General features: G+C 32.6%; 3 protein-coding genes across 3 annotated transcripts; 2 read left to right on the top strand and 1 right to left on the bottom strand.

Moving 5' to 3' along the window:
• Positions 1-998: 998 nt before the first annotated feature.
• Positions 999-3,706, top strand: aph-1 (gamma-secretase subunit Aph-1). Its single transcript, XM_033344665.2, has 2 exons — positions 999-1,529; positions 1,631-3,706. The coding sequence occupies exons 1-2, from the start codon at positions 1,297-1,299 to the stop codon at positions 2,112-2,114; spliced, it is 717 nt and encodes a 238-aa protein (XP_033200556.1). The 5' UTR covers positions 999-1,296; the 3' UTR covers positions 2,115-3,706.
• MED17 (mediator complex subunit 17) lies at positions 3,054-5,899 on the bottom strand. Its single transcript, XM_033344656.2, has 8 exons — positions 5,763-5,899; positions 5,400-5,579; positions 5,012-5,328; positions 4,723-4,932; positions 4,429-4,634; positions 3,776-4,348; positions 3,555-3,703; positions 3,054-3,476 (listed from the first exon to the last, which is right to left on the bottom strand). The coding sequence occupies exons 1-8, from the start codon at positions 5,849-5,851 to the stop codon at positions 3,266-3,268; spliced, it is 1,935 nt and encodes a 644-aa protein (XP_033200547.1). The 5' UTR covers positions 5,852-5,899; the 3' UTR covers positions 3,054-3,265.
• On the top strand, positions 5,771-11,564 carry Msh6 (DNA mismatch repair protein Msh6). The gene is made up of 22 exons (XM_033344655.2): positions 5,771-5,908; positions 6,149-6,392; positions 6,710-6,889; positions 6,972-7,063; positions 7,128-7,196; positions 7,272-7,469; positions 7,542-7,676; positions 7,754-7,889; positions 7,973-8,253; positions 8,311-8,436; positions 8,516-8,597; positions 8,669-8,856; positions 8,928-9,022; positions 9,086-9,241; positions 9,323-9,480; positions 9,554-9,642; positions 9,718-10,008; positions 10,082-10,297; positions 10,393-10,572; positions 10,639-10,816; positions 10,893-11,044; positions 11,137-11,564. The coding sequence occupies exons 2-22, from the start codon at positions 6,263-6,265 to the stop codon at positions 11,392-11,394; spliced, it is 3,390 nt and encodes a 1,129-aa protein (XP_033200546.2). The 5' UTR covers positions 5,771-5,908; positions 6,149-6,262; the 3' UTR covers positions 11,395-11,564.
• The last annotated feature ends 21 nt before the right edge of the window (positions 11,565-11,585 follow it).

Here is an 11,585-nt window from a genome sequence, read left to right as displayed (position 1 = left end):
TATCAAAATTTTCATATTCTCCAAAATATTTTGCACAATAACTTCGGCAATTAAAAAAGCTATCGATATTTATCGAAGTCTCCTATTGAGAAGTTTACATTTTTTTTCCTAAATGTTTACAATTTTTTCATAAATCGCCGATGCAATGTCTAAAAAGTCAACCAAAAAATGTGCAAGCCTCTAGCGGCGAACAGTTGAATTATACGCACATATCTGCTCCTGTGTTCTTGGTGGGAGAAATGTTCGTATACACGGTAAAAAGGAAAATGTGCATTTGTACTAGCAACTAGTGAAGACAAATCACAAGAAAAGAATGCGAATTAGATCTAAAAAAATTCCGAGAAATAAAGTCAGATTCCAAAAAATACCTAAATAGTACAACCTCCTGCAAGATTATATTCTTCTGATATAAAATCGAGATTTTGACAAAAATTTTTTACTCCCGAAATATCTTAGAAAATGATATTATTTCTAGGAATTTTAGGTTCCGAATACCTCTTATGCTATTTTATTCTTTTAATACTTACTAATATTTACAAATACTTTACAATACTCGAACTTACTCATCATTTTTTATATTATAACTTATCCCTTAAATTTATGAATATTGGAAATGATTTGAGAATTGTGGATGTTTGAAAGATTTTAAATGATTAAACGCTTTGTTCATTTGCAAAATAAGATTGTTTTATGCAATTCAATTCGCAAGTTTAGAATAATTGTGCAATCTTATAATTTCATAATTTTCTGCATAATAATTTGTATAATTGTGAAATTACAGTAATTTGATTCCATTGTTCGACTAATGGAGTTAAAACTATTTTATATGAAAATTGCGATCAAAATGCCGCTCGTTTTCGAATCACCTGTTTTTCGTACAGCCCGATACAAACACACATTTCCCCTTTTACTGTATATACACACCTTTCTCCCACCAAAAACACCAGAGAAAAAGATGTGCGTATAGTTCGACTGTTTGACCATTAGAGGCGGTAATTCGTGGAGCGTATATTTGGCTGAATGTCACCAATGCTTATCGGCGATTTTCTTATTCCCTATTCATCTCTGGTGTGCCAAGTGATTTCATCATTATCGTGATTCATTTGTGTCCGATTCCATTATTATCATATTTGATATATTTCTACAATCAACGGAGGGAATAAATGTGCCCTTCAAGAAGTACTAGCCGGGCCGCGCGAAGGCTACATAAGGTTATGAATATTTAGCATTTCGAAAAGACCAGATCAGTGTGATACTGAAAACATCAAAAGTGATTTGGCACTATTCGCCGCAAAAATGACAGTTATGGATTTTTTTGGTTGTGCCTTTTTGGCTTTCGGTCCACCGTTGGCTATGTTTACATTTACTGTCGCAGCTGAACCTATTAGAATCATCATACTAATAGCCAGTGCCTTCTTTTGGTTAATTTCTTTATTGTTGTCATCGGTGCTTTGGTATGCTGTGGTGCCACTACAAAATCACCTCGCATTTGGACTTGTATTTTCTGTACTATTCCAAGAAGCATTCAGGTGAAATATCAAATTTACTTTCTCTTTAAAACACAATATTTTTTATATTCTACTTTCGCTTGAATTACTTGAAAGTTGATTTTTTTGTTATTTTTGTACAGGTATCTCTTATACTGGGTACTAAGGAAAGCCGAAAGAGGGCTAGATAAAGTAACAACAACACATGTAGCAGATAGCAGACACGTGTTTGCATATGTATGTGGTTTAGGTTTTGGTTTTATGAGTGGTGTTTTTGCACTAGTCAATGTCCTGGCAGATGCTGTTGGACCTGGAACAATGGGACTTCGACAAGGCACAGAGTACTTTTTTATAATATCAGCAGCCACAACTCTTTGCTTTATCTTATTACATACATTTTGGGGCGTTGTATTTTTCTCTGCTCTTGACAGAAAAAATTGGGGTCAAGTTATTTGGGTTGTTGGCTCACATTTGTTTGTGTCATGTATGACCCTCTTAAATGTATATCAAGCTTACGTAGCTACCACTTTATCCGCTTATGTTGTTTTGATTATAACAACTGCACTTGCGTTCAAAGTTGCTGGTGGCAGACCCCAAAGTATAGTTCAGTGTTTTTCAAGACAGTAAAAGAGAAAACTTTTATAAGAAAGTTAAAATACAAGTAGTTGTGTTTGACCCGAATGAACATCACAGAATGATGAAATTTTTTTTCCTTAGCCATTTGATTGCAAGGAGATTATTCATTGCTCTGATATACACTGTGTGTAAAAGGATATGATGTTAAATTAACAAACCATATCTTTGGTATTACTAAACAAGCCTATAACGATTAGGAATATATTCGTACAGATCCAATACATGTTAGACCTTACTTTACACTTGACCAAAATGGACATCTGTTAAGTGTACCAGTATTATTTATCTTTCAAATGTAATATTTTTTCGCAAAAAACTTAAATAGTAATACGTTCTAGCACAGAATTCCTTGGTCAAACTGCTAGTCCGTCCCTTAACCCATCGAAACAATTGTATAACCAAGACGCGACGATGTTTCGATCTAAAATCGAATTATATTGAAATGTACGATATTTTGTTTGTATTGCAAAAAAAAGCAAAGTCTAAGATAAGTATGGATGTATATATGTAAGAATGTATGCATATATAATGTATGTACATGTTCTATCAAACGGAAAGAGTAAATTTATGCATCAATCCCTGCCTTATATCAAAAAATAAAACTATTCAAAACAGGTTATACAAATGATGATAATACGTAAGGAATTGTTCAGTAGTTTTTGTATGTATATAAGATCCATTAATAATTGTAATTTAGGTGTTTAATATACATCTGTACATTTGGCATTGTGTTTCACTTACCATTTCATGGTTTATTACTCGATTCATATTACATTTCATATGTCATTCAAATAAAAACCATTTTTGTACAACTAAAGGTACATTTAATTATAATCCTTGTTCTCAATAACAAATACCACAGGATGAAATATCTCAGTTCGTTTAGGACAAGAAAGGGAAAACAACGAATTCGATTTTAAAAAGCATGAATGTTTTAATCGGTTTTTTTATTGAAAAAAGAGAAATTTGGAAAATAGAGTGAATCACAGTCGTAAGATATTACTCGAATAAATTCATCTATAATTCAATTATACAATAAAAAAGTGTAGAGAGTATATCAAACGAAAAATAAAATCTGTATGCGTGATCACGTTTTTTCACCCTGTGGAACAATTAAATTCCTAATCAGTCATTGATAGCATCTAGGAGCTTGTTAAGGAAGCCATAAGTAATTCCATTTTATTTAAAAAATTTTTCCCTTCCATTTTATCCCACCGAACTTCTTTAAAAGAACCACCTAAATTTTCCCACTTTCTTTCTCTCACTAATTGTCCAGGAAAGAAATCTTTCCGAGGAGAATGAGCTATCGCAACTTGTACTCCCGTTTGCGGTTCACACCTAACAGCTATCATCCTAAAATCCCAATAATTATTTTAGATGTAACACATACATATATACATAGCCTCCTACTAAAACAAAATTAATAAATACCTATCGCCTATTGGCGAAGCTAAAATACAACTGCTAGCGTTTCCTAGAGGTTCAACTGCCCCTAAGCCAAGGTGTGAACTGTTGGCTAAAAACTGCCATCCCATACATTTTGCCAATGCTTGTACTGCTGTTATTTGATGCTGATAGATCTGTAATAATATATTAAGTAATTACATACATATTCGATAAAGATTAAGAGAAAAGAAAAAATGTGATTGTACCTGACAAAATATTAGGTCCCGTAATTCTTGAGGTTCATAACTCATATGCATTACTCTACCATCTCGGCAAACGCATTTCAAGGACTTCTCTCCTATATGAACAACAAGCGACGTTCGACATACTGTGTCGTATCCATGTGTTAAAATATTAATTTTTACACAAGATTGGGTAGGAGAATTTAACGCATTCCAATGAGAAACAATCAAAGGATCTTTTACTTCCTTTGCTATTGTATCTAAGACATACTCGGTACGTAATCGCATGAAATAATGTTGAGCTTGTTGAATAATTTGTTCTAAAAGAGTTTGACTCTTTGTCATTTCTAAAAGTTCATATCTGTCCGCGGCTGTTGGACCAGCTAAACATCTCCTTTTACTGGGCCCGAGAGGTCCGGAAGAAGGATGTGGAAATGGATGATGCGTATTTTTGTGATGAACTTCACGTAATAGCTGATGCAAAGAGTGTTCTAACACGTGGTCGTGATCGGTTTTATGAGGAGGAGGAGCGGCTGGTTTTTTGTCATTTCCCGTACTATGACAAAGTCCTATGATTAACTGAATCCCAGGCAACACCTAAAATTTTTTAATTTTGTATAGTATATCGTAAATAAATATGTATCATACATATCAATTAAGAGCAAAAAAGTATTTACTGTTGCCATTATTTGATTGCCGACAACCATGTGAGGTATAGGCGCACGTAAATGTACCGCTTCTCTCGCTAATTGACTGAACAATTCTTTGCAAAAAAGAACATTTTGTGCAGCTTCTAGTTTTTGCTGCCAGTGCATGTCTGCATTGGAGCTATGTGCACTGTTATTAAGTAAACTAATATTTGCACTACATAAATCTTCTTGGTCTATAAACAAAATTAATAATTCGACATTGATGTTATATGTTGTACATAAACACACTAATAAATGTATATTATACATACATACACTTACCTTTTTGACATAATACCTCTATGTAAGCAACACCCTGTAATTCACTAGGAATAGTAACTCTCAGAGCAGAAGCTTTAGAATTTGGAGGATGGGTTTGACCTGGTACGTTATTGCCAGGACTTGGAGATGCAGGAGGACTTGTACTATTCTTCTCTTCCTCTTCTGCCTTAGTAACTTCAAACATTCCAGTCTGGGGGAATTTAGATCCAGCTAAAAAATTCATATTACTGAATGTGATACAATTAATTCTTAAATTAGACATTTAAATATATAAAAGATAACTATGAACCTGTTCTATAACTAAGATCACCAATGATCGAATTAGAAACTTTTTTCAAACGCCAATTTTGTCTCAATCTCAGTAATTCAATATGGAAATCTGGGGTTGATCTATTTCTGGCTAGTTCATTCTGACAGTTTTTTAACCTGTCAGCGCCCATCATAATGACAGACGCAGCTCCAGCCAATGCTTTTTTTCTAGCATATAATTGTAGCATAGGCTTTACTTCTGGTATATCTTGAGGCACAGGATCAAGAACCATATAATGCTTCTCTTTTGCTATTGCAAGAACATCAGCTAACACACATACTTCTGTCAATGCATTTCTGCAAATAAAATTATCATAGTCTATTACATCGATAGAGTCATGTTCAAAAAATATTCAATAATGTATTGCCTTAGTTTATTTCTAACGCTATCCCATGGCCATAAAGATGATTGAAAGGAAGCTGAATCTTTTGTATCTTCTTCACCCTTTTCCCCACCCTCAGTTTCCTTTTTAACATCTTCACCATTGGTTTTGCTAAAGTCGATTTTTTGCGCGATTTTTGCCAAGTTTTCAGACAATGTAAGGGGTCTAAAAAAATGATAGATTATTATAATTAATTACTTTATAATACATTATGTTACAAAATATAAATAAAATGTTATTTTAATTCTGAGGTTAGGTGAACATATAATAAGTTCATTTACTACTATTTCTATGGATAACCAACTTTTTGTTTAATTTTAGTAAGTGTTAGAAGGACAAACTACGTACGCTTGGTAGATTTCTTGGCCATCGTATGTGATTTCTTGAATTTGATTCTCGATCGGTGCTTCTACAGAGATACTTACTGAATACGCCATTATTGTTTTCTTAAAATACAATTGCTACTATGAAGAATGAATGACTGCATATGACAGGTAAAAAGTTCTCTATCCCACAGCTAAATTCCCTAGTGAAGTCAAAGTTAAATTTTTAACTAGAGCAGATTATTTAATATTTAAATACCATTATAACTATCATCAATAAATGTACATACAAATATTATTACCTAAGAAGAGCTTAATTAGAATAACAAATAAAATAATAATTTTTCTATAGATAAACAAATAGATTCAGTAATATTTAAGAACGCAGCGTAATACTTCAATGATTTTTAGAAAACGTAAGTTTTGCCGGGATTTTGATCCTTCCACCTGCAAGAACAGTAAATATTCAGATGTGAAAGAGGAATTATTAGAAATTTTTAATACGATTATAATTGTTATATCATTATGTCTAAAGTGAATACATTGTACAATTATTTTATTTCGCCTAAAACTCCTAAAACTCCTAAACAATCGAATAATAAGCCCGATGAAAAACCTAGCACGCCGAAAAGATCAAGAGAACAATGGAACAAAGGTATATAACGCAAATAGCTCACATCTAAATAATTAATTTATTATAGCAATACAATAGAATGAAAGCAATAGAACATGCGATGAAAAACATATTTTATGTAATTTTGAGCCGCATGTGTTGTTGCATTGTAACATTAAACATAAAATTAAAATAGGACATTTCATAGAAAAAATTCATAATATTTGCGAAAAATCTATTCAATGTAATAGTTTATAAAAGTTTCTCACCGTAGTTGATATAATAAATGTAATGTGTATGCTAAATTATCGAATAAATATTACATAAGTGATGTAACACATTATTTGTGATATATATAGCAAGGATTCCAAGCAAAGGAAAAGAAAATATAGATGTCAAAGATAAAAAAAAGGTCTCTAAAGATGATGATGACGAAAAAGAGGAAACGGAAGAAAATGAACCAATACAGCCAAAAAAACGAAGATTGATTATCCCTGATGAAGAGTCTGGAGAAGATTCTGGTGATGAATTTAAGCCTGGTTTGTGTTTTTTGTTGCAATTGTGTCATAATCTCTTATTTGTTTTAGAAGAAAAAATATATTTGATTTCATTTTCATATAGATCCAGAAGATGAATCAGAAGATTCTGATTCATTATCTGAAGGAGTTAGTGAAAGTGAGCCACCAACAGCAAGTGAAGAGGAATCTCCAGAGGTAAAAGAGTAATTACAAGTAAAAAGATTTGCATACTAATCGATTAATGTAAATTAAATTTTAGAAGAAAATAAAATTGGCTAAAGCTCCTAGAAGAAAACCGGAAATAAGTACAATGAAAAATACCAAAGATGTAAGGTCATAGCTATAAATTCTTCTTTTTATTAAATACATATGTATATTATTTAATCAATTAAAATTCGCTTAGGCTAAAAAAGAATCAAAACCACAGCAACAAAATCAAACCAAAGGTTCAGACAGTGTTACAGAATCTTGGCCACATTTAAAGTATGATTTCCTTCAACCAAATAAAATACGAGATATTCGTAGAAAACCACCAAGTGATCCAGATTATGATCCTAAAACTCTTTATGTTCCTCCGGATTTCTTGAATCAACAAACTCCAGTAAGATAGAAATTTAAATTTCCTTAATACAAGTATTATTTGATGCACCTTACATTATATGAATTTATTCAGGCCATGAGACAATGGTGGGAATTAAAAAGCAAACATTTCGATTGCGTTCTTTTCTTTAAAGTAGGAAAGTTTTACGAATTGTATCATATGGATGCTGTAATTAGTGTCAATGAAATCAATCTTACATATATGAGAGTAAGTCACTTGTATTACTTTATATGTATTTTAAAAACACTAGAATAAATTGCTAGAATAAACTTGTTTAATTACAGGGAGAATTTGCGCATTCGGGATTTCCAGAAATTGGATATGGTCGTTTCTCAGCAAGTCTCATAGAAAGAGGCTACAAAGTGGCCAGGGTAGAACAAACAGAAAATCCAGACATGATGGCGCAACGTTGTAGCAAAAGTATAATTCCAAAAGCATATTGCATATATTTTAAAATTATCAATCGCAATTTAATTTTATTTATTGCTTTATTTACTGAAAAGTGACTAGGCCAACAAAGTTCGACAAAGTAGTTAAACGAGAAATTTGTCAAATAAGCAGTAAAGGTACAAGAGTATACACTCCACAGGATGTAGAAGCATCTACGGCAAATTCCAATTATTTGCTATCACTAATTGAAAAATGTCCATCTGGTTCAAACACATCTCATTATGGAGTGTGTTTCTTAGATACTACAATAGGAGATTTCTATCTCGGTCAATTCGAAGACGATCGGTGCAATTCTAGAATACTAACTTTGCTCGCTCATTATCCGCCGGTTCATGTAAGTTGTTTTAAAATCGTAATTAAAATTAGATAATTGAGTTGATTCTACATTTAGGTGGTTTATGAACGAGGTAATTTGTCTCAAAAGACCCTAAAAATCTTAAACAACACTTTAGCAGCATGTATTAAAGAACCACTTTTACGCGAATCTCAATTTTGGTCATCTTCGACTACGTTAAAAGTAAGCATAATGGTACTAAATGTTCAAAAATGTTAAGATCTGATTTTGTTTGTAAGTTCTTTTTTTTTCTAACTTGCAGAATCTTCATGAAGGAGAATACTTCAGAAGTTCAGACTCTCAGTTTCAATGGCCTGCAGGCTTACAACCGTATCTTAACCAAAGTAAGCATTTTTAATACATCTTCTCAATGAAAGTTTGATTCCTATTGACGTTCCAATTTTTATTTTTTTAGATGATACTTTAGGTTTAACTTCTGCTGATGATAAAGAGTTAGCAGTGCATGCCTTAGGTGGTTGTGTATATTTACTCAAAGAATATCTGCTTGAACAGCAATTATTAGCACAAGGACGTTTTAAAACATATACTCCGCCAGATTTTTCAAATGAGAAATCTGTTGCTTCAAACTTTGCGAATAATATGGTGACTACGAATTTCATTACTTAATTGCACATATGAAAGTAAACAATTAATTTAATGTGTATAATTATTAGGTTTTAGATGCTATTACGATTAATAATTTGAGAATATTCGGCGAAGGTTCTCTCATGAAAACACTGGATCGCTGCTGTACTGCATTCGGGAAGAGGTATATTTAAAATAAATATAAACATTTCATATAATTTTTTAAATCAAATATACTTAATTATAGGTTATTGCGAGAATGGATTTGCAGACCATCCTGTCGCAAAAACATTATAATCGAACGTCAACAAGCTATACAAGAATTAATGGATAATACAGAGGTGATGCAAAATGCTCGTAGTATATTAGCAGGACTCCCTGATCTTGAAAGATTATTAAGCAAGTGAGTTCGAGTTATTATTGGAAATTAGGAAGATCATTCATAAAAAAAATATTTAAACACAAAATTTCATAATAATTTTAGGATCCATGCACAAGGAAATGCGGCGAAAATGAATAATCATCCAGACGGCAGGGCGATTATGTTCGAGGGTCAAACGTATTCAAAGAAAAAGATTGCAGATTTTATTGTTACTCTGAGTGCGTTCGAGGATGTTCTAAAAATTGTTGCTTTGTTCGAAGGTAATTGCGTTATCTATAATTACAATTTAAAATTATAGCAGTGGGATTGAAAAATAGATCACCTTCTTTTTAGATTTCAAGAGTACTATAGTAAGTCGATGTACTAAAATAGAGCCGAATGGCGAGTTTCCTTCATTAAGAGAATCATTAGATTATTTCAAGGTAATTAATATCGATTCTACTTAGTGGTAGTCATTAAACGATATATAAATGTACAATAATATATGTATATTTTAGACTGCATTCGATCACGAAGAAGCCAAAAAAGTAGGCTGTATTGTTCCAAAGAGAGGAGTCGATAGTGAGTACGATTCTGTTTTAATAGAATTGGATGATGTAAAGGCAGATGCCCAAGAGTACCTTGAAAAGCAAAAAAAGCACTTCGGCGTGAAAGTCACGTTTCATGGATCGGATAAGAAACGTTATCAAATCGAGATTCCAGATTCTCAAATAAAGAAAATTGGTGCCGGGTATGAGCTTCAATCACAAAGGAAAGGATACAAACGCTATTACACTGCCGAGACTAAGGTTTCATCTTCCTCTAGAATGATATAATACGTTCAAAAAAGTAATAAAGAAAGACACTAAAATATCTTTGCAGGAACTTTTAAGTCGACAAATAAACGCCGAAGAACACAGAGATAAAGTACTAAAGGATTTAAACAGAAGAATATTTGCAAAATTTAGCGAGAAGTATGATATGTGGAATATGGCGGTTTATAAGTTGTCTGTCTTGGATGTTCTTATCTCTTTGGCGGAATACGCCCTCAGCGGAGATATGTGTATACCAGAAGTTAACGATGGTACAGACGAAAGGGTAATTTGTAATTTGCTATTATACTATTAATATAATTCACTGTTTCATATATTTAAATATGTAGAAAATTGCTAAAAAGATTATTCTTTTGGTAGATATTTATCGATATTCGAGACGGATGGCATCCATGTATTATCTCCGATACATTTATACCAAATAACACTTTACTAGGAACTGAAAATTCTGCTTCTTTTATGATTCTTACTGGGCCGAATATGGGTGGTAAATCAACATTGATGCGTCAGGTCGCCCTTCTTACTATAATGACGCAAATTGTACGTTTTAGTAACATATAACGTGTTGAGCTATGAACGAAACACTAATTTTTGTATTTCTCATAGGGAAGTTACGTCCCTGCAAGTTCCTGCCGTTTGACATTAGTGGATCGTATTTTCACAAGGCTCGGCGCAAATGATGATATTCTAGCTGGTCAGAGTACGTTCTTGGTAGAGTTGAGCGAAACTGCTGCGATATTACAGCACGCTACGCCATACTCGCTAGTGTTGCTTGATGAATTGGGTAAAAATTATTTACGTTTAATTAAAATTGCAATATAATTAACATATTAGTAAATTTAATATTTTTCTATCAATAGGTCGTGGTACGTCGACGTATGACGGCACGGCAATAGCCGCTTCAGTTGTGAATGCACTTACAAAATTGAATTGCCGTACTCTATTTTCGACACATTATCATTCTTTGGTAGAAGATTATAAGAACACAAAGGAAATTACATTGGCCCATATGGTAAATATAAATCGTGCATTTTTCAAAATTTTGTTTATTTGTTACTTAACTTTTTTGAGGTATTTTTAGCATTTTCATTTTACTTTTCATAGGCATGTATGGTAGAAAATGAGGAACAGGATGAAGTGTCTCAGGAAACAGTAACATTTTTGTACAAACTTAGCGAGGGAGCTTGTCCGAAATCATACGGTTTTAACGCTGCTCGATTAGCTGGCGTCCCATCTGTAATTACAAACAGAGCGCATGAGATCTCAAAGAAACTCGAACAAGAGACAAATTATAAACATCTCTTCACCAGCCTATGTAAGGCGAATGGGACAGCCATAAGGGATCTAATCGCTGCAATGTGAAACGAAACCAATTGATATTGAATAATTACTGACATATTTAGTTTGTAATTTCAGTTCCGCTACGATATTACATACTTTTTACATTCTATATATTTATTATGTTTTGTTATAGATTGCCATTACTATTTGATATTACTGTGTATTTTATAATAAAATTATTTGAAACGCTACCTCATGGTGTTAGTTCCACG

This window comes from Bombus vancouverensis, chromosome 8 (assembly GCF_051014615.1).
Source record: "Bombus vancouverensis nearcticus chromosome 8, iyBomVanc1_principal, whole genome shotgun sequence".
NCBI lineage: Eukaryota > Metazoa > Arthropoda > Insecta > Hymenoptera > Apidae > Bombus > Bombus vancouverensis.
This window is presented reverse-complemented; position numbering and strand designations above follow the sequence as displayed.

Coding starts and splice junctions, on each gene's coding strand:
- MED17 (XM_033344656.2), bottom strand. CDS start 5,851: ATGGCGTATTCAGTAAGTATCTCTGTAGAAGCACCGATCGAGAATCAA. Junction 5,580..5,762: donor GGCCAAGAAATCTACCAAGC/GTACGTAGTTTG, acceptor TCATTTTTTTAG/ACCCCTTACATTGTCTGAAA. Junction 4,349..4,428: donor GCAATCAAATAATGGCAACA/GTAAATACTTTT, acceptor AAAAAATTTTAG/GTGTTGCCTGGGATTCAGTT.
- Msh6 (XM_033344655.2), top strand. CDS start 6,263: ATGTCTAAAGTGAATACATTGTACAATTATTTTATTTCGCCTAAAACT. Junction 7,890..7,972: donor GGCGCAACGTTGTAGCAAAA/GTATAATTCCAA, acceptor TTTACTGAAAAG/TGACTAGGCCAACAAAGTTC. Junction 8,598..8,668: donor ACAACCGTATCTTAACCAAA/GTAAGCATTTTT, acceptor TTATTTTTTTAG/ATGATACTTTAGGTTTAACT.
- aph-1 (XM_033344665.2), top strand. CDS start 1,297: ATGACAGTTATGGATTTTTTTGGTTGTGCCTTTTTGGCTTTCGGTCCA. Junction 1,530..1,630: donor CTATTCCAAGAAGCATTCAG/GTGAAATATCAA, acceptor ATTTTTGTACAG/GTATCTCTTATACTGGGTAC.